Source organism: Centroberyx affinis, unplaced genomic scaffold, assembly GCF_046629955.1.
Source record: "Centroberyx affinis isolate AG114_WGS23_722 - 3 ecotype Tasmania unplaced genomic scaffold, CSIRO-AGI_Caff_v1 ptg006586l_1, whole genome shotgun sequence".
Classification (NCBI taxonomy): Eukaryota; Metazoa; Chordata; class Actinopteri; order Beryciformes; family Berycidae; genus Centroberyx; species Centroberyx affinis.
The window spans coordinates 13,141-35,361 of NW_027283338.1; the positions used below are offsets into that span (position 1 = coordinate 13,141).

The window sequence follows — 22,221 nt, forward strand, 5'->3', positions numbered from 1 at the left end:
GAAGAAGAAAGAAGACGAAGCAGAAGAAGAAGATGAAGAAGAAGAAGAAGAAGAAGAAGAAGAAGAAATTCTCTGTGCAGATGTCTGTGAACTAGCAGCAGCATGATTAGTGATTCCCTCTCATTTTATTCTCTCAAAATTAAAGGGAATTCGCAGTTAGCTCTCATTTTCCTGTATCATTACTATGTGAGATTCCATTGTTTTTTTTTATTAAGATTCATTCCTACTGTGTGACTTTGATTCCTGCTGCGCCCTCCAAGCGGCGAGCACCTCGTCGTCTTCGGCCTCTGCAGCGGCCCGAGCTCGGATCCTCTGCCTGGTTTGGGCAATGAAGGTAGAAATGTCGTCCTCGTCCTCCTCCTGGGCCTCCTCTCTCCTACTCCTCCTCCCCTCCGTCTCGCTGCTTTCATACCGCGACTGATGAACGAACTTTCTCTTAGCAGAGAAGTCGTGGTAGCTCTCCGCCCCCTCGTCGCTCTCTTCGTAAGCTCCGTACGACCTCCCCGCCCGGCTGTAGCTGTGGGATTGCGTGAATCCGTTATCTAAAGGTGATCTTGTGCCCCGGTAAATATGCTCTGGACTGGTGTCTCGACTATATGGATCTGAATCTGCATGAAACCTTGACCTGTATCTGGATGTAGAGCCGTACCCCTCTTCGTCTTCTTCACCGACAGCACAGGAGGCCCTCCGGCTTGAGAAGTCAAATTCGGAGGCGGAGGCGTCAAGATCATCGTAGGGATCCTCTGACGGGCCGGCTTCTGGTCCGTCTGTGTTCAAAGAGGAGGCCGGTTTCCTTGGTGGAGGTCTGACACTCGTCAGCCAGTCGTCAATGCTGGTGTTCTTGTCTTTCTCCAGCGCTGTGTTGAGATTCAGGCACCCAGACTGGCCATAGGTCCTTGTCGGTTTCTCTGCTTTTTTCTTCTTTTCTTCGAGAAAATCCTCCTCTCTCTTCTTTTTCTCCTCCTCCTCCTCGTCTTCGTCCTCCTTTGGTTTCTTCTTCTTGTAGAGAGTGCTGCGCTTGTTGTCCTCCAGGATCTTCTTCTTTTCGTAGGTAGCCATCTTGTCCCTCATCTCAGACTTGATCTCTTTGTCCATCGAGTCCAGTTTACTCAGGTTGACCTGGTCCCGGAAGAGGCTGTAGAGGGGAACGCTGGTGGTCGTGATCTTGTTTTTCTTGGAGGCCAGGCTGGAGCCGAGTGCAGAGCCTCTTCCAGTGAGGCCTGAGACACTGGACGACCCGCCGCCTGAGAGAACTGACTCAGTCCTGCCACGACCGCGGGACAGTGCAGTGGAGTACGAAGCTCCACTCAACATGGACGCTTTGTCATCGTCCACGCCCCGCCCTGAAACCACGCTCGAGGCACCTCCAAAGCTAAGCACTGATCCAGCGCGTGAAGGAGGAGGCAGGCTCATTTCACTCTGCTTCTGCATGATCGTTTCTGAGACGACATTAGCGATCCAGTTCTGGATGCTGGCCAAGTTGACCATGGGTTCACCTCCGGGGCCCTGAACAGTAGGCACTGGGACAATGGGAGGAACAGGCATCATAGGATGAGGCGGGACCATAGATTGCCCTGATCTGGTACTGCGAGGCTGTGATACAGAAGATATGACGGATGATCTGCCGCTGAGCATGGACATGTTGTCATCGTTGACCACGCTCGGCGGGCCCGTGACCCCAGCTCCAGCCCAGAAGGCAGAGAGTGGGATGGTGCCTCCGCTGACGCAGCTCTCCGTCTCCCAGCCGCACATCGACTGACTCTCCTCTAAGGTTTTCCTTGAGCGTTCCAGAAGCTCCTCACGCCTCTGCCTCCTCTTGGCCGTGGCGGAGTCCTCGCCCCGGCTCAGCTCCACAATCTCATCCTTGTTCTCTTCCCCTAGACGTTTCTGCTGCTTCAGCTTCCAGGTCTGGTAGGCTGTCAGGTTGACATCTTGCAAGGACGGTGTCCGAGCTACTCCCTCGCCGTCAGCTTTGTCTCCATCACTTCCTCCTACAGAGCTTTTGTCTCCATCCTCCCCTTCTTTCTTGTTCCAGCCAAACTGGATCCTCTTGATGCGCCAGCGCTCCAAAGGCGTCAGCTTCTCCTTGTTCCTCTGGCAGAAGTTGTACATGGAGCTAGTGTCAGAGAGAATGCTCTCCACATCGTCATCAACCTTCTTTGCTCCTCCCCCTCCTCCTTCTGTAGCGGTGCTCTCGCTTGTTTCATCGTCGTCTTTCTTGCGGTAGCGAGCAGCGGCCTGTTCCTCGATCTCCCTCAGGCGCTGTTTCCAAAGATCAGAGTAACTTGTGCAGCTGGAGGTGGACATTGCGTCTGAGGGCGGCCGTCTGTTCCGACGCTTCACCCGCTCCTTCACAGCTCGTACGTCCTCGCTGGTGACGCTCTCCAGGTCGGCGTCTCCGTCTTCTCCCCGCTTCCTTGGCTGGCCCCCAAGGAGCGATTCCCCGTCCTCCCCGTCGCTGTTCAGCTGCGCCTCCCACCATTCATCGCTCTGGTATTTCTCATTCCTCCTCTGCCAATCACGGATCATGCTGTCTACACCGTCGTCATCTTCCCCCTCTTCCCCGTCGTCTCTCTTGGGCAGAACGAGCTCTTCCTGGGGGTCAGTTGGTCCTCGCTTGTCCAGTCCATTCTGCGCTCCAATCAATCCACTTCTGAGTGCTGCAGCAGCTGCAGAGGAGGCCACGCTGCTCATCACACTAGCTCCATCCTCCTCCTCCTCCATCATGATGGACTGCGCTTTCACCCCTATCATGCTCTGTTCTTCCTCTTCATCAGTATCATCATCATCATCATCATCATCGCCGCCCTCACCAAAGATGCGGGCGCGAGCACGTGCGTCGATAACGGAGCACTGGCTGAGCGTGTCGTCGTCATCGTCGCGCTCTTCCATCAGAGTCTCGTTGAGCTCTCGCAGCTGCTTCAGGAAGCCTTCGTTGGGGTTGATGGCGCGTTTTTTCCTCATGGCAGTCAGGGCCTCCATGATGGTCATGTGCTGGAAGATCATGAGGTAGCACGCCACCAGGATGGCAGAGCGACTCACACCCATCATGGAATCCACAAGCACCTTGCCTGCAAGCAAACCAAATTAGACAAAACTGTTACATGATTCTTGATGTCAAAGAAAGTATGTACTGTAATTGCATGTGTATGAAAATTAAATAGGTAAGAAAAATGGCTATAATATCAAGTATGCTGATTATATATTTTATACCATTTCAACATTTTTGCCCATGCAATTAGTATTAGATTTACTGCTTAAATGTAATGTGTATGGCTGGATTTACAATACCAAAACTTTTTTTTTTAAATATCTGATGCAGATTTGACCTTTTCATTGCTGTATAAATGTAGGAATGCATGGAAACTGATATTCTCTGTTAAGCTGACAGGTTGAGTCAATCAGCTTGATAACTACAGTATACCATGCAGCTTGTGTCAATATTCTAATATTCTTGTAAACTTTCTCACCTGCTGGGGGCAGCCTCCACCCTTTTAAGCATGGGCTGTTTACCCCCCCCCCCAACAGTATTTGTTAACCCCCGGTTTTAAACCATGAAACTTGACTAGGAACATTTCTTAACAACCTATTTGGCCTTGTAAATCTAGTCTAGTGAAAGGCTTCTGTTTAAAATAGCCAATTGTTTAGTGATACTCTATATTTGTAGTAGTAGTAGTAGTAGTAGCAGTAGTAGGCTAGCAGTAGCAGTAGAGTAATGGTAGTACTGGCAGCTGCAGCAGCATCAGTAGCAGCAATAGTACTGCTACTACTGTAGTAGTAGTAACAGTAGTAGTAGTAGCAGTAGTCTGCTACTACTGTAGTAGTAGTAACAGTAGTAGTAGTAGCAGTAGTAAAAGTAGTAACAGTAGTAGTAGTAGTAGTAGCAGTAGTAAAAGTAGTAGCAGTGGTAGTAGCAGTAGTAGTAGTAGTAGTAAAAGTAGTAGCAGTAGTAGTAGTAGTAGTAGTAGTAGTAGTAGCGGTAATAGTAGTAGGAGTAGTAGCTAATTCTAGCAGTACTAGTGTTATTATTGTTAGTATTATTTTAAAGCTTTAGTATGATTATTACACAAGACAGTGAGAGTCAAGGGTTTTGTTGGTGATGTCATCAGGCAGCTCTTTCTGAAGCAGCTCCAGTTATAATGAATAAGAGGCTTTATGACAACACTGTGACAGGAACCATTATCCTTTTCCAGGAATCCATGGGTACATCTTCTGTTTCATAACTTTTAACTTTTCTAAGAAACAAAGACCATTAGGTTGTGTAAGCTGAAACATTTTGTGTCATTGTATCTTAACATTGTTTTGCTGTTCAGTGTGATGGTCCTGTTTTTGAAGGGTCTCATTGGGGGCGGGGGGGTGGGGAGGGGGGGTGATTTGTCAGTGTACTCTATCTTTATGTGGACACCAGGGAGAGCAGCTGTCACCTTGGTGCCGGCTAATGACTAAAACTGTCAAAGCAAAAAAAAAACAACAACAAAAAAACTGTGGTTTCTGGTCACTGGCTTCCATCAAAGTGTCTCTTGTTGTCAGAGAGTCTTGGCTCTTATGATTATTGATTTTACGATTGCTCATGTTCTCCAGTAAACTTCAAACAGAAAGTAAGCAGAAAATTGTAATTCTTGCATGGGTATTTCTGGATTTGCCTGAATTCCTCTTTTCATTCAAGTATCATTCTTTCAGAAAAGATGGAAAATATATCATAAACAGGCAAAAAAAAAAAAGAAAGAAAGAAAGACATACAGGAAAGCAGGAAGGCAAATGGGCAGTTCAGTGTAGTTGCACAAATGATTTCACCAAAAAAAGAAGAGAGAAAGAAAGAAACTATGCAAGTGAGACAAAGACACTCAAGAGGCATAGAAAAACGAAAGAGAAAGAAGGAAAATCCCCATCCTGATCCCTCACCTTTGTGCGTTAGCAGGGCCTCGTCCAGGAATTCCGCGGTCGTCCGGAAGTGCGGGGAGATGTCGGCGTCGGGGAAGTCGTCCACCTCGATGCCCATGTACCGGATGTTCATGCTGGCGTAGAAGGCCTCGCCCGTGTAAACGCCTGTGCCATGCGCGGCGTTCAGGATGTGGGTGATGCCCATCCGCTTCAGACGAGCCTTGTTGACCGCAACGGATCTGAAAGAGACAAACGCGTAAAGTCATGCGTTACTGTAATCACATTACTTTTTCCTGCAACGGAGTAAAGTAAGGCATTACTGTTCCAATGTCAGTAATCACATTACAGTTACTGATCGAACAGATCGGTCGTTACTTGCATTACATTCTTTAGCCTCTTTAACCTCTTTATTGGTGTAATATCTATGAACGATTCCCCTCGTACTCTCCTGCCTTCAAGTTAGAGCTGAAAAATTAATTGAAAAATAAATTGAAATCGCAATATGAACTTCTGCAATTTCCAAATTCACAGAGGCTGGTGTTTTAGAGCCGCAGGTAATCTTTGGTCCATGAATCAAGTACAATGTTGGTGAATCATACTCAAACTCAGTAAATCCAGCACACTGACATCTATTTATTTTTTTTTATCACCCTTGTTTAGACAATTTTAAAGTCCTAAAAAATGTATGACAAGAAATCAATATCTCAGTGTCAATATCGTTCAGCCCTACTTCAAGTCATGTTGGAAATATCAGAATTACAGTAGAGCGCAACAAAGCCAACAAAGTGGTAAAAACATAATAGAAAAACATAATATCGACAGAAACATTTCAGGCAATTTCAGAGTGTCAATCAGAACTAAACAGCCAATGATGTACAAGTAAATTAGTACCTTATTCTGCACTATTGTATTCTACAAGTAAACCCCATTAACTATGGGTTTTCCTTCAATAGCCTCCTTAACCCATAGTTGATAGTTAATATGTGTTCCTTAGTCTAAAGTGTTACCAAAAAATGTTGGGGTTGGCCAATCAGATTCCTCTTCACTCAGTCTAAACTGTGACACCCTGCTCACCCTGCCTCATGTGGACTCACTTCTCGCCGATGAAGATGTTGGGCCACACCTCGTCCACGGGGTTGATGGGCGCCTCCAGGCGGTCCTGCACCATGGCCCTCTGGATGTCCAGCACACAGGGCGTGTTGTAGGGGCTGCGGTCGTCGATCATGTCCTTGACCCGGTTGTACAGGTCCTCCACCATCAGCTGCTCGGCGCTTTCCAGCATGGACTCCGGTATGGACTCGGCCCGCACGCCTCGAGACGGCAGCTCTGAGGAGGAAAAACCATTTAACACGAGTGCGATCTCGGAACCCATCGTCTATCGGTCTGACGACGATTAGACTCTGGGGGCGACCGCCAATATTTCAGGGTTTCCGGTGTAGCCAGCGGACATCCGGGCCAAGACTTCCTCTCCAGTCCAATTAGCAACTTGAGACACGAGAATGGAGTTGGAGTTGAGAGACGACATCTCATATGCAGATATCTGTTTATAGAGATTAGCCGAAATGTTGTCCGGACCTAAAACACCTACAAAAAGTAACGATGTTTCGGACTGTAAACAATGACTGCCGCACAGAAGAGGAAGTCTTGGCCCGGATGTCCGCTGGCTACACCGGAAACCCCGAAATATTGGCCATCGCCCCCAGAGTCTAATTGTCGTCAGACAGATAGACGATGGGTTCCAAGATTGACACGAGTAAAACGATTGGTGAGACACGCTCCAATCCTTCTGCTCATTCCCCTAAAAGCTCCTCCATGTCTAACAATGATTTAATGGTTGCTATGCCAACTCTTGTGGTAACCAGAGAGGTAGTTAGTGTTTTTTTTCTTTTGCTTTCACCTATTTTTTTTATGTTTATGAATGTAGACTACGTTGGAGGACACATTTCAGATAGTATGCATACGTTGATTACTGTGATTACGGGGACTCCGGTGCTGCCAAAGCACCCATAATCACAGTAAAGGACGACTTCCTGGGCGTAATTGCTGTAATATATGGTGCTTGACGAACACTTTCATGCAGAGTGCCTGACATTTGCATAAGTGCATACAGTTTTAACCCAATGAGAATCAAAACCCCTCAATGTGGCAGTTTTAGTGTCATGCTTTGCTCAGTTCTAAAGGGTAAAAGCTGCCTCCTGAGCCACCTGAGCTAAATATGGAGAGTTCAGATATGCATGCACACAGGCATGAATACACACACACACACACACACACACCTAATTTCTTTGATCACAGCGCCGTGACGCTACACAACATCAAAAAAACTCATTAATGCAAAGCTGGATGCCAATTCTCCCCCCTATATCAAGCATGCGTTATACATTAAGCAACCTCTAATGTAACGCCGGATGAAAAACACTTCCTCGCTGGTGCAGAAGGTCGCCTGTCATATGAGGCGGAACTAATTTTCTCAATCAGAGTGGCTCCTCATCTCGCATGAAAACGTCTCAATCTCACCGTCCGATAACGAGCCGCAGGAAGGCAACATGGCTCCACAGTAATTGCAGAGTGTTTGACCAGATTCGATTTGTTGAATATGGAGTTATAAGTCATTAGTATTCCAAATGCTGCAGTTGGATGAGTGGCATAGAGTGCTGAGGATGAGCCCAGTTCTCGTGAAAATAGGGAATGGGCACAGTGATGTTTGGGAGAATGATGACACTGACACCTTTTCTTTAGGAAGTCTTCAGTATTTTTAGTCTTTAAACCAATATAAAACAGAACAGACTTATATGTTATTCCAGTGATGAGTCTTAGTTTATGTAGATGAGCAAGTCTGTCCAAACGGGGTTCAAGTCTGTCAAGCGACCCTCTCTGCATCTTTTCCACTGACAACAAATAGGAGGCCAGATTTGTGGACACTTTGACATCGCTCAGCATGTTTTTCAGGGTGAAATATTAGCGCATTTGTTTTGTTTTTCTTCTTTTAGGCGCTACATGTAGCATTTTTAAACATCAACATATAAAATGAATTGTGATACCTTGGTATAATCATCGTAAACAAATGAGTCCATGGTGGAGACAATTGGCCTACTGTACTCTATCTCACACCAGCTGTATTGTTCTAGTGTTTCTCCACATTACAGTAAGACCACATTTCTTCTAAGCCTTGTTGCTTATGGGAAGTCTCTAAAAAAAAGTCTGTAAAGCAAACCTTTCTGTACCTTTTCCTTTTACAGTGAATAGGAGGCTAAATCTGTGGACCAGGTGACAGAGTCTGTACTGTCAGTTTAGCGGCACTATGCACACTTTAACCTGTACTTAAGCAGATAAGTGAATTGAGAACAGCTTCTCCTTCACAATCAGCAGATAAAGTGAAGTGAACTCTATCTAAAAGCTCTCTTGCTCTCTGTGAGCAAGGAAAAATAAAACTCAAACAAAACAATAGTAGACTTTTCTGTCTTTGCATTTCCTCATCATGTCTCACCCTCGTTGATGATCTGCTTTGCGGCGATGGCTGACGACAGGTGGATGGGCTCCATGAAGATGCTGTCTGCATCAGAGCCGGAGATCATGGAGAACCTGGACTCTGACAGCATGGAGAAACTGGAGAGAGAGAGAGAGAGAGAGAGGGAGAGAGAGAGAGAGAAAGAGAGAGAGAGAGAGAAACAATAAGAGACCACCTTCGTGACTAGTACAGTTTTGGTAAATGAAACCACAAATTCCAAAAAATATTCTCAATACTCAGACAAATCTAATACCGCACGTAATAACAATCATATTTTAAGGGTTTCATTCCAAAATGATTCTATATCCATTTCCATCTTTTTTTTTTTTTTTTTTTTTTTTTTGAAAAGCACATTTAATTCCATCTGCAAAAACATAATTATTTTGCAAAGAAAGGTTTTAAAGTGGCCCCTAACATTAAAGATGCACACTGGTGGCCCCAAATGGCAGCAAGAGGTACCAATATCCAGAAATCGTGAAACACTTCTAGGACTTTTTAAAGTGCTTTTTTTTAATATATTTTTTTTTTCTTAATCAATTGTGTGAAGTTTGAAAATGCTCAGAAAGAAATTATTATCTTCAGGACAAAGTTTCTATCACTGCAACGACTCATTTGACTTGTATTGTCCAATGATTATTTAGGGTGAAAAACAGACTATGGTCTGGACTGTGAAATGATTAATTTCACAGAAACATAATATCATAATATCATAATATCATCATATCATAATATCGACACCTGTCACACTGTTCAGCACTTCTTTCTGTCAAAAAAGGCACCTTGGTCACTTAAAACAATGTTACAATTCAGGCAATTTCAGTGCAGAGTATACCCAAGGGTGGCCAATCAGATTTCAAGGGTAGCCAGTGCCTCCCTGGCCACTCCTTTGGCTCCGCCCTCGACAGTAAACTTCCACTGACACCAGAATTTTATTTGGGCGAACAAGACAAATCCACAGCGTCTCAATGAGAGAGGATGGGACGCTCTTCTCTACTGCAGCCCCACTTTGTGATTTCAGCTAATAAACCAGGTGGATTTTAACACAAAAATCTTGCTTAGTGCAGCTTTAATAGCAACTCATATGTGCTTTACTGTCATTTTGCGAAAGCAGGTGTCAGTTTTTCCAAATATCTGGTAGCTTATCTCATGTTGCAATGAAACTCTTGGTTCCACAAGCTGGTAAACGAACTGAAACACGACAGTCTTGTGCTCATGAAGCTTTTTGGGCCCCTACTTGCTGGGGGACGGACAGCGGAGGTAATGAGACTGGACGTCTTTGACGCTGCTCTCCTCTTCGCCCCCATCGGGCACCTTCTGATCCCCGCTCTCGTCGGCTGACGCCATGGCAACCGGGACCCGTCCTTCCTGCTCGTGTCGAGACCAGATCCCTCTGTTCAGCAAACGGAGAGAAACAGAGATGAAAACACAAAGCTACAGCTACAGCTACAGCGGCCCTTTAATTTACATTTACAATTTATTCTGAAAGGTTTACAGTGAGTGCAACGGGAAATAAGCTTGAATTCCTCAAACAGCATCTTGTTGAAAGCATCCTGACAATATTCCTGTGACCTGAGTGGGTTTATGTGAGGCGGAGGGGATAGAAAAAGCAATAACAGAGAGATAGAAGGGATTCTTTTTTTTCAGTGAAACCCATAGCATGTTGTGTCATCTGATGTTTTTCTCTGCAGGGAGTCAGATGGTTTTATAAGTCTCATGGGGTTTCTTAGTCTCACCTGCACAGCTTGGATTTATTTCTTAATATAAAGAAAGTAGTATCGATAAGAATAAAACAACAAAAACAAGAACAATGAAGTAAATAATAGAACAACTGCAAAACAAGGAATAGGAATATTTGTACGTGCAAATAAAATAAAGTCAAACTAAACTGAACAGTAAGGGATATTACAAGAAAAGTCTATTGGTGTTTGACCTGAATATTCTTGCACTAGCATAGCAAGCAAATGCGAATATCTTTTGCCTCTAATAACTGAAAAAAACAAATGTTAGGATAAGGACTAAAAGGATTTTCAGATCACAATAATATGAGCTTCTTATAAACCTGACCTGCTTTTTAAGGTCATTGTATTGCAAGCTGTATTTGTAGGGATTTTCTGATATGAGTGGAGTCACTAGTTGGTAGACAGTTGATGTGAACGCATGTTAAAAAAAAAAAAAAGGTAACTGATCCTCATCTCACCTAAAAACAATAAAGGGGTTTTTTAAATTATTGTTTTCATTCAGTGTCCTGTGTGTTTTAGGCTTTGCTTTTGGATCAGATGATAGGATGTTTGTTTGGGAATGTGTGTCCAATCAGAGGAGGGCATGAGAGGATCCTGTTTGCATTTCAAAGTAAAGGTCTTTTTAGTCTTTATCATTTTAAAATGTTAGAAACAATTTCTCATGTGTCTTGGCTCACTCCCTGAAGACGGCATAGGAAACAGGTCAGACTAAATACTTTTTAAAAATGTCATGTTTGTTTTTTTATGTTTGACAATGTCAGTTTAACACAGGCATTTTTACTGAAAAGAGAAGTTTGTCTTCTTGTGTTTTGAGTTTCTCTCGACTCGGACTGAACTTCACTTTGAACTTCCAGTCCTGCCAGCTCATATTCTGCCTCTAATCTGTTTCTATGAGATCAGATCAACTGGAATTAAAGACAAATCACAGCGGTCCTATAAATGGATTATTGAGGCTGCATGTAAACACGCCACAGAGATTGGATATCATGTCACCAATAGGAATGATAACTAATCTATCTGCATGGCACTATTCTTAGCAACGTTACAAAGTGCAGCAAACAACAACAAAAAAATGCTGTAATAAAGGGAAGACTCGTCCAGTTACAGTCTGTTGAAGTTTGAGTGACTATTGACTGACTGACCAGTGATTGCTAGTAATGACTGGGCAACAGTCTGTCATCATTTTCAGAACAGAAAATTACTAAGCTTGAACTGAGACAGAGAGAGAAGGAAGGTGAGGGAAAGAAAGAAAGAGAGAAGAGAAGAGAAGAGAAGAGAAGAGAAGAGATAAACTGACCAAACCTTCACATACTGTACATCACATTCATCACATGTAATATACCAATAATACTAATTTCACAACCAATATCTCAATATTGAAGGATCTATTGGATGGGTGACAAGCTGTGATTTTCAGAAAACAGAAATTACCAAGAAAAAGTGCCCAGAAAAAAACAAAACAGAAAGAAAGAAAGGAGGTGAGGGCAAGAAAGAAAGAAAGAAAGAAAGAAAGAAAGAACAACAGCCACAGTCAGCCAGAGAACAACCTGGCCAAACCTTCACACACTTCACATTCGTTTGTAATAACAACAATACTAATTTGACGACTAATATCTCAATATACAAGGAAGGAAGGAGGAAAGAAAGAAAGAAGGAAAGAAAGAAAGAAAGAAAGAAATTAATACAGAAACAAAGAAAGAAAGAAAATAAACTGACCAAACCTTCACACGTCACTCTCATCACGTCCTAACAATACTAATTTCATGACTAATATCTCTATATACAAAGTTTTAAAGTGATGCTGTTGTACGTGTATGTATGTGCAGTGTGTATGTGTATGTGTGTGTGTGTGTGTGTGTGTGTGTGTGTGTGTATATGTGTGTGTGTGTGTGTGTGTGTGTGTGTGTGTGTGTGTGACTCAGCGGGGGCAGTATCAGGCCTGTGAGCTCGTCTATTTTTATCGCGGGGGCGACAGCTGCCCCAGAGACTGTCAGGCCCGAGCAACGCAGCTCACTGAAGGCCACAGACGGCCTGAGCCTGAGGCGGGGGGGGGGGGGAACCAAAAAAAAAAAACACACACCCAGAGCCTAGAAAACACACTCAAAAAAACTGATAACAACACTCTTCACTACACACCAAACTCTTCTTCTCTTGTTTCCTACCTCTGTCCTGACGGTGTTGTGGTCGTCCTCGTCCGCCTTCCTGAAGGAGTTTCTTCCACGTTTCCGTCGGCGGGACTGACACAAGGACCTAAAGTTAGAGAAGTCCCCCCTGCACTGGCACCCACCTACCACCCCCCCCCACCCTCCCACCCACTTATCCCCCACCCCCCCCCTCCCTCCCTCCGCCCCTGTCTGACACCTGACACCCCTGTGATGTCACCACCGCCGCACAAGCTAGAAACACCGCAGATACAGGGACACACAGGCAGAAAAAGACAGTAAAACGGTAAAATATTATTGAGAATGTTGCCCTAATGTTTTTCCTTTTTGTCTCATTGTTATTATCAATATATACTGTAATATATAACCTTTTTTTTTTCTCTTTTTTCATGGGAGGGGGTAGGGGGGTAGGGATGGGCTTCACTGTTATTACTATTACTTACTTATTTATTACTTTATTTTAGGTGTTGTAGCTGTCCAACTGGTTTCAGTATGTCTTGTCTGTCTGATCTTATTATGTATGCAAAGCCACTATAATAAAATGTTCAAAAAAAAAGAGACATATTAATGCACACACACATTCACACAGTGCCAATACACACACACAGACGCACACATACACACACATACAGGCGTACACACAACTACACAAACTCTCACACAGAGTGTACAGACACACAACACATGCAAAGATGTAAAAAAAAAAAATACTGTACATTCACATAATAAAAGCCAAACAGAAGCAGTTTTTCTACTTGTAGGGATTCTGTGCCTTGCTCAAAGACACTTCAGCAGTCAGGAGGGTTCAAACCCGCGACCCTGAACCTCTAGGTCAGCACTTCTCAGGACTTTTAAGCAGGTGACCCCATACTACGCCTTGGAAAACCTTGAAGTCCTTAACATGTGAAACACAGGGAAACGATGCATGGACAGCAACAATCCGACTGTTGGCCTCATTCTAAATAAGAAAATATTCAAATTAAGCTGCTTCCAAGTGTTGCTTATAGAACCATTCCATTCATATTCCTGTTTAACATTAACAGGACAAAGGAGAATCACTGGAGACACAGACAGTTAAAGACTTTATTGAAGGTGCAAATAGACAAAATCCTGAGCATGGTGACAGCTTCAGCAAAATGTTGGACTTCTTTCAGTCGCCTTTTTCCTCTGGAAACAAGTTCACAACCACTAATTGGATTAAGGTGTTTACAGTCTAAAATTCTCCTCAATAATGAGACTAACATCAGAATACTCCACATGTCTTAATGTGATTCTGCTTACTCTATGACCTTATTCAGGTTAAGATAATCAGAAAATGCTGTTTACATGGCAGTTTCTTAATCAGACTATTGTCTTAATTGGGTTTTTGGATTATTGCAGTCCATGTAAACATAGTCATTGTTGGCTACTGATGACAGTGTATAGTGCCTTGCTCTACCTGTTGAGCTACAGAGGGGATTGAACCCTTAACTTAACTTGTGTTCTCAGATACCAATGGTCCATACTCAGCATAACTATGATACCAGGGCCAGTGTGTGTTCATGTCAAGTGCCTCGAGTGAATAATGTAGCCAGAAGTTGAAGTTCCTTTTTTTTTTTTACACTGGTGCCATGTTGTGGAACAGCCTTCCATTACACATCAAGTTTTTAAATATGAGAGGGGCTTATAGAAGTCAGGTTAGGACCTTTTTATGGAACAGGGTAACAGATTTATAATGAAATCTGCAATGACATTGTTCCTTTAGCCGTCCTTGTTTTTCTGATGTGGGAGTTATTTTTTTATCTTTTACATTTTGGTGATGTGTTTTTGGTTTTTCAGGATTGTGTTTGTTTAGTTTTTATGTTCAGTGTCTTGTGCTTCCTTGTGTTTTCTTTGTCTTTTAACATCTTGGGACCATGTTGGAAATAAGTGTTTTCACTTTGGATTTCCTTTGGATTTTTTGTTTTGTTTTTGTCTGCTAATCCATAAATAAAATCAATCAATCAATCAGTCAACCCTAGTAGTGTTAGTACCATAGTCTATCCATTACACAGAAGCATTAAATGAAGCTGGATCTGAGGTAGTCTCATGATGTTGCTGCAATTCAGAGAGAACAGAGCTTACAGTGGACTTGAACATGGGCTAGTTTGGTCTGAGGTGTGCTAAGTGGATTTTAACAACAAAATCAAACTTTTGAGGATCTATTTTTCAGAGACGCTCAGTATTTTGCAGTATTATGCTACAGAAGGAAGCCGCTGCATCAGATCTTGTTTTTCCTCACGCTGCTTCTTGCCGCACAGTATGAAGTCAAGATTTCCTCCAAGGTTTTGCATCAGTCGTGTTTGGACAAACAAGGCAATAGTAAACATGTCTTCCCCCATCTGGACCAATCAGTAACAAATGTGTCACCTTGTTTTGACCTGTAATTGCAGTTCCCCCTTGGGCCGATCAGTGTCAGTTTGAAAGCTGGAATGCAGTTTTGTCAAAATCAGAGGCTTACAGTGCATATTAGCACATCGAGACACATTTCTGTACATTTGTTCAATAGAAATAGCTGCTAGCAAATCACATTTACATCCGTTTCAACCTTTAAATCTGTCAGTGAAGACGCTGTCTCTTCATTTATTTATTTAACTATTATTTTCAGCATGCTTGGTTGTTGTAATGATTTGTTTTCTTATCTTCAGTACTCTCCATGTGTCTTATTTCTATCTATCTCCTGCTGACCCAGTTTCCCCACATGCAGGGATCAATAAAAATTCATTGAACACATTGAAACTGCTGCAGAGACGGATAATCTAATCGGCTCTTGTTCCTCTTTGCTTTTGGATCAGATGATTGGAGGTTTGTTTGGGAATGTGTGATCAGTCTGAGGAGCGCATGTGTGTGTGTGTGTGTGTCTGTTATCTACAGCTGACAATTGCCATGGCTATTTATAAGCTCAGAATGCAGACTAATTTAAGTCACAGGGTCACACACACACACACACACACACCCCACATACTGAGGTCATTGTACATCGTGTATTAGTAATGTGAGTGATTTCCTGGCTTGAAAACATTTACTCAAATGTCGTACTGGAGTAGAGTTTGACCGATGAGTTTGTGAAGGCCGATACAGATACTGATATTTAGTTTGAGGGTGCAGAGTTTTTTGGATGTTCAATATCTTTAGATTTGACCATTTCCATGCCAAAAAACAACTTCGCTTGAGTAAAGCAGCTACATAAAACGTTTATACTTTTATTTTTTATACGTTTACACTACTTTTCAAGTAAATATCTAACTCTTAATTCTACAGGGCAGCAGCAGAGAAACATGCTTGTCCCTTCCCTAAACAACTACCAGGTGTGTGTGTGTGTGTGTGTGTGTGTGTGGGTGTGTGTGTGTGTGCTAGGCCAAACTGTAGAAACAGATGCAGAGGAGGTGAACAGAATAGACTTTATTCATTTAAGTGCTTAAAGCGGACAACAAATCTTCAACAAATGACACAATTCTCCCCCTGAATCCAACATATAGAAAAACTAAACCACTGCTTATGGCTCTGTGCCTGTTTCTGAACAGATTTATAGATTATAGTATTTTTGTTTCCCCAACCAGTGTAACATTTTACTGATTTCTTCCACTCGGAGCTCTCAGCAGCCAATAGCAGAGGGAAAGGGAATACCTTGACTTTATGATTTTCAGATGGTTATTTCTCCTCACCTGCTCCCATTGTGGTAAAAAGTTTCTACCCTTGTTTAGTTACCCTAAAATGGCTGGTTAGCATTATTAGCATTTCTCAGTCTAAACGAAGGGTAGACCTAGCGAGCTAGCTAACGACATGCGGCTAGCTGTGCTCCTTAAAGTGAGGAAAGCTATTGATGCTAACAAACCAAACTGTCTAATGAGGAAGAATCGTTAAGAATCAGAAAGGTAAAATACTTTTGATCATTTTTGATTCTTAGTGATTCTTCCTTGCAGTTTTTTTTAAAGAATGGCTTGTTAGTGTTGATAGCATTCCTCACTTTAACCAAGGAGCACATAGCTAGCCACAAGCTAACTAGCTGACTACATCCAGCTAGCTGCGCCCATTGGTTAAAGTGAGGAATGCTATCAATGCTAACAAGTCATTTTAAGAAAAACTGAGGAAGCAGCAGCAAAGCCTTTCCACTTTTCTTTAACAGAAAACGTTTCTATCCAACAAGACAAAGATCTAATAAACCTGACAAACCTGAAGAACATCCATGGTGGATAAACCTTGTCTGTTAGTTTTTATAAGTGGTGAAAAGGAACTAATAGTGAGCATGTTTTTACCAATGTTCTGCTGATTTACTCTCTATTTCCAGGCAGAGGAGTGGCACGTGTTACTCAAACAGACCGCTGAGAACTCAACAAAATGGACGAGGAACCACAGAGGAATAAGAAACGATTACTGGTGTGTAAAAAAGGCACGTACAGGCACAGAAATATCAATCTATAACAGCACAACAACCGACAGCAAGAGCAACATCACAGAGAGAAAAACAAAGTGACGGCACAACATCGCTGCTGGCTAAGTTCCTAATGTCAGGAGTGAGGGAGGGAATTATAAAACCATCGCTTTTTTTAATCTGTGGTCCGTTTTTGTCAAGTGCTGTCTGGGGTCGCTTTCGCTTTTCATTGATCCTTGATTAGCACCGGTGTCAAGACTCTGAGCATTTGGATAAAATCTGGACAGATCGTACGACTTACGACAGACAGATGAACGGCAGCCATCTTGAGAATACTTACAGGTACATTAAGGGAACAAAATATTATGACCACCTTCCTGACATTGAGTTGAAACCGCTTTTACGCAATTATTTCTCAGTTGTCAAGGCTTTTATCCTGTCTCCTCTTCTTCATCTCCATCTCCCCTTCATGACTGAAGAGAATTTAACAGATGAAATCAATAAGTTTTGACATTAACACACTTCTTTCTAGTCCACTGAAAGGAGGAGGTCCCATTTAGCAAACTTAATGCATATTGCTCTCTTTTACGATCTTTGATTTTCCCGGCCGAAAGATGAATCCTGAAAACTGATTTCGTTGGGATGCCGATTTTTCTCAGTCTAATTCCATATGAAGAGTTCATTTCCAAAACGCCAAAAATATACCCATTTTAAGAAAAAAAAAAAAAAAAAACTACCTGAGTGTTTGTCATTCAATATCTTAAAATATAGAGAATACAGTCTGTCAGAGTGTTCGCATTTTGTCTAAAATTACCCATTATTTTTCATAAAAGTTACATAATTTGTCTTTTAAATAACTGTGAGGTGTTTTTAAAATGATGGATCTGTTGTTTTGGAAAGAGAGTCTTCATATGTTCTCTGGAAAAAAAAAAAGGCATCCAGTTTAGAGACTTGAGAAAACAATAAAGTGGCTGATGTAGTACAGGTGAATATTAGAAGAGTGGCAGTTTGTTCTGGTTGCACCAAACCTCCTGTGCGTGATGCATAGAGATCCACAGGTTTTAACAGATCGGGAGCTTAAATTCACAGCATGCGTCTTCCTGAGGGGGTTAATTCCTGACCTCTTATCGTAACGTTTCAAAAAAAATAACTATCTCAGTTGTACTGAAGAGCATTTTGGATTAAAGTTATTGTTGAACGTCACTCATTGTCACAGTGTGGGATTGCAAGGCTTTCTCCTTGAAATCTCCCCGTGTAAATATTGCCCAGAGAGAACACAGCAGGCCAAAATACTGAAGGATGAGGATGAAAGAGGGATGATGTGAGACAGAGAGAGGCAGAAAGTGAGAGAGAGAGAGAGAGAGAGAGAGACGCAGAAGTCCCTTTCACACATGCAGCTTCACCTAGAAATCGACAGAAAATTAATTGCTTATAATTTTGATAGTCGATTCATCATTTTAGTCATTTATCAAGTAAAAATACCAAACACTTTCTGGTTACTGTGAAGACAATGGAGTAGAAGTGCTGCTGGGTCTTTGTGGTGATCACAAACTCCATATTTACTCCAGCATCTTTGCACTTTGCACCATTGCACTATTGTCCTAGGGTTGTTTACTTTTTTATATATATGCATATTTGTACATAGTAGTTAAATGTTTAGGTTTACCTCTGTTCATCTTGCTGTCCTTGTTTTTAGCTGTATATTTATTCTGTGTAAGTACATTGAGAGCAACGAAAAACCACTAAGTCAAATTCCTTATATGTGCACATACTCAGCCAATAAAGCTGATTCTGATTCTGATTCTGATTCAGGTGCTCTTTGGATACTTCAGGTGTACTGTGCTTATTCCATCTTGTGAAGGTCTCATTGCATTAGTGGAATATGGTCTCAATAAGAATTGTAAAATGCAAGTCTCCTTCAAAAACGATCCAAGGCACACTGTAGGGTTTGTGCAAAATTAAAATGCCTTTATTTTACATGGCAATATGTATTTAAAATGACCAACGCGTTGGGACCGACATCGTCTTCGTCTTCATCAGGGTCATTGTCAGCAGTGGCTTACACACCTATATTGTGTTACACTAATGAGTTGAGTGGGAGGATGGTTCTCTATCGATGTGCAAGCCTATTGGTCAAAAAACTAGGAAGTGATACATCATCAATAGAAAGGAGAAAGAAGGAAGAAAGAAGGAGGAGGGAAGAAAGAAAAGGGGAGGGAAGGGGGGTGGAAGGAAGTGAAGAAGAGAGAGAGGAGTTGAGAGCAGGGGTAAACCTAAATCATTAAAAAGAAGATAGATATAATGTGGCCTAATCCTTTCCTTATGTGCACATGATGAATTCCTCAATCTATAACCTGGTCCACATTTTTCTGTTCATAACTACAAACACATATTGACTACACAATCACCTTAGCCAATAGTTCCATATATTAAAATATAATTTTTATATTATTCCTGAAGTGATATTTCACAGAAAAGGAGAAAAGTCTATCTCAGTGAGGCCGGGGGTATTTTGTTGCTTTCAGTTGTAGCTCTAATGTCCTTTTCAACAACTTCGAACACCATGACTTTCAGTGGATTAGGGTTGCCATGTCCCGTTTGCACATGATGTAATGCCATAGCATAATCAACATTCTTTGTGCGGATGGCATTTTTATGTTCTGCAACTCTGTCTTTTAGTCTTCTTTTTGTTCGTCCTACATAGGAACAACCACAGGCGGGGCACTCCAGTCTATAAACAACATGCGTGGTGTTGGCAATTGGCAAAGTGTCTCATTCGATATGTGCGAGATGTGCTCCCATCTTGAAAATGATTTGATTTTCACAATTTGACATTATCACAGTGATTGCAACTCCCACATTTAAAAGTTCCACGGGGCTTCTGTAGGCAGGTTGTTGGTGTGGGAGGGGGAAGATCCGCTCCGTATACACCTCGTCTCTCAGGGTCGGTTCGCGTCTGAACGAGAACATCTAGGTGGTTCTGGGATCAGTGGGTGGAGAGAACCGTCGCTCTGAAGAACGTTCCAATCGCGTTTAACGATGTTTCTTATTTGAGATGCTTGTTCGCAAAATATATTTTTGAAGACCGGTGTGGTTTCTTTTTGGTTTGGAGTAACTGTTTTCTATTTAAGGACTTGGCTCTTTGAAGTGATTTTTTCCACTGTGTTTCTTTTGTTTTCTGTAGCTTTGTCCACAAACTCTTCCATATACTGTACGTCTTAATCGTTGGAACTGGCCAAATGGAATGTTGTCTATAAGGGTCTTTGGATGGAAACTATCGGCCCTTAAGATTGTATTTCCATCAGTGGCTTTTCGATGGATCGTAGTATGTAAGTCCCCATCATCTGTTTTTGTGATTTTCACATCTAGGAAATTGATTTCCTTTTTGCCATGTTCCAAAGATAGTTTCAGGCTCTTATTGGTATTGTTCAAATATTTATGAAATTCAAGTACTACATGTTCTTCACATTGCATAAAGAATGACTCCAAATGAATTTCTCCTCCCGGTTTGTCCTCCTCTGTTGTGTTGTCCCGTTCTTCTTCCTCCTCCCCCTCCTCGTTTTTCGTTTCGATTGGGTCGGGGGTGTTCGTAGTGTAAAAAAATCAATCTCGTCTCCAGAGTTTGTTGCGTTGGTGGGGTTATCGTCCTCATGATCCTCATCACTAGTGGGGAGGTTGAATGAGACAGAACGAACTCTTTTGTTCTCATGAGGGGGTCGGGCAGATCTATGAGTCCATGTATACACATTGCCCTTCGGAATTTGGCCAGTTTGTCCCGTTTCAATAAATTTGTTAGTTTCTCCATCTGCTCTTTTAGTTTGTTCTCAAATTGAAGTTTTTGTTCAGAGGGATCAATGGAATCTATTATTGATTGGATTTCATTTATTTCTGATTGTAGGTTGGCTTTCTGTCGCTTAGCTTCTTCAATTAATAACAAAATCAAATCAAGAAAGCATTTGTTTAGGATGGCTCCCATTTCCTTTTGAATTCAACATTGTCATAGCCAAATGACGGGAATTTCTTAATGCGTAATCCTCTTGGGATCATCTCCACCCTCCAGTAGTCTGATAATGTGATTGTGTGTAAACTTTTTCTCCTTTTCTTGGAGTTTCCTCAGACTGAGATATAAGTTCCACACATCACTTGTTTGGCCACTGGCTTGTCCGTCTAACAGGGAGTCTTGTACAATTATGTTTTTGCCTCGTTCATTTGTAAAGAAAAATGTATCATTCAAGGCCATGTGGAAGACGCCCAAAAACGTTCAGACAGAACTGAGGACTCACCCAAACACAGTCCTGCTGAACGTGAAGACGATGGAGTAGAAGTGCTGCTGGGTCTCTGTGGTGATCACAGACAGGTGCTCTTTGGATACTTCAGGTGTACTGTGCTTATTACTTTCTGGTTACTGCTTCACAAATTCTAAGAATTTTTTTTGCTTTTCTCCGTTTCACATCATTATAAAATGAATACTTTGGGGTTTTTTTGGCTGCTGCTCAGACTAAGTAAGACATTTTAAGGATCATTTTGGGCTCTGGTAACTTGTGATGAGTGGTTGTCATTATTTTTGACATGTTATAGACTAAATGATTAATCGATTAATCAAAAAACATAATAATGTTTTGGTTGCAGGCCTAATTTAATGCGACTTGCTCACAGCAACACTTGTGAGGATTTTTTGGTGAAATGCTCACGCTGCCGGAAAAGTTAACATGGAAATCTGACAGGTTCTTTGTGTGAAAAGGGCTGAAGGGAGAGAGAGAGAGAGAGAGAGAGAGAATGAAACCGCAAAGGAGAAATTCAAAGAGTGAGAGAGGCAGACAGAGTGAGAGCTGCTAAATGTACCCAGCAGTTAATTTCTCTCATCCACACTTAAAAACAACCCAAATTCCAGCATGTTTATGCTTCCTTGACATGAAATGGCACTGCACTTTTTTTTCTTTTTTTTTTCCTGAGTATGACATGCGACCCTGACTGTGATGCTTTGCAGAGTCAGCCATGGCTGGGAACAGTAGCATGTTGCTATGTGGCCTCTATGTTAACATGTTTGACTAATTTAAAGCTGCACTAGGCGACTTTGCACTTTAGCGACCCCAAATGGCAACGAAACATAACTTAGAATGTTTCTTTAAAGTTTGATCTTCATTACCCATAAATCATGTAATGTGATGTCAGTAAACTGCAACTAAAAGTCTTTTGGCAGCAGTTTCAGCCTTTGTTGGTGAGTCCAGCTCTTTACACTCACCACTGTTCGGGAGAAGACTGAATGACCATACCAGAAATCTGATATTAATTTGAGCAAATAGGATGAAACTGCAGCATCTCAATTAATAGAGATGAGACTCTTTTCTGTGTTACAGCCCCATTTTGTGATTTAGGCTCATAAAACAGGTGTATTTTTACATAAAACCCTTGCCTAGTGCAGCTTTAACAATACTCATAAGTATAAGTTTGGTCCTCAGATGTACAACTGCTTCTGATTTGGATTTGGCCACAGAATCTCCCAAAACCAGAACAACATTAAGGGCTTGAGGTGCCTTCACA

At 42.1% G+C, this 22,221-nt stretch overlaps 1 protein-coding gene across 1 annotated transcript; it reads right to left on the minus strand.

Annotated features, from left to right (window-relative positions):
- Positions 1-210: 210 nt before the first annotated feature.
- On the minus strand, positions 211-9,733 carry dusp27 (dual specificity phosphatase 27). The gene is made up of 5 exons (XM_071512860.1): positions 9,624-9,733; positions 8,369-8,487; positions 5,976-6,207; positions 4,903-5,120; positions 211-3,071 (listed from the first exon to the last, which is right to left on the minus strand). Exons 1-5 carry the CDS (start codon positions 9,731-9,733, stop codon positions 211-213), a joined length of 3,540 nt encoding a protein of 1,179 aa, XP_071368961.1.
- Positions 9,734-22,221: the final 12,488 nt, after the last annotated feature.

Coding starts and splice junctions, on each gene's coding strand:
- dusp27 (XM_071512860.1), bottom strand. CDS start 9,733: ATGGCGTCAGCCGACGAGAGCGGGGATCAGAAGGTGCCCGATGGGGGC. Junction 6,208..8,368: donor AAAGCAGATCATCAACGAGG/GTGAGACATGAT, acceptor TTTCCTCCTCAG/AGCTGCCGTCTCGAGGCGTG. Junction 3,072..4,902: donor GGCCCTGCTAACGCACAAAG/GTGAGGGATCAG, acceptor GTTTGCTTGCAG/GCAAGGTGCTTGTGGATTCC.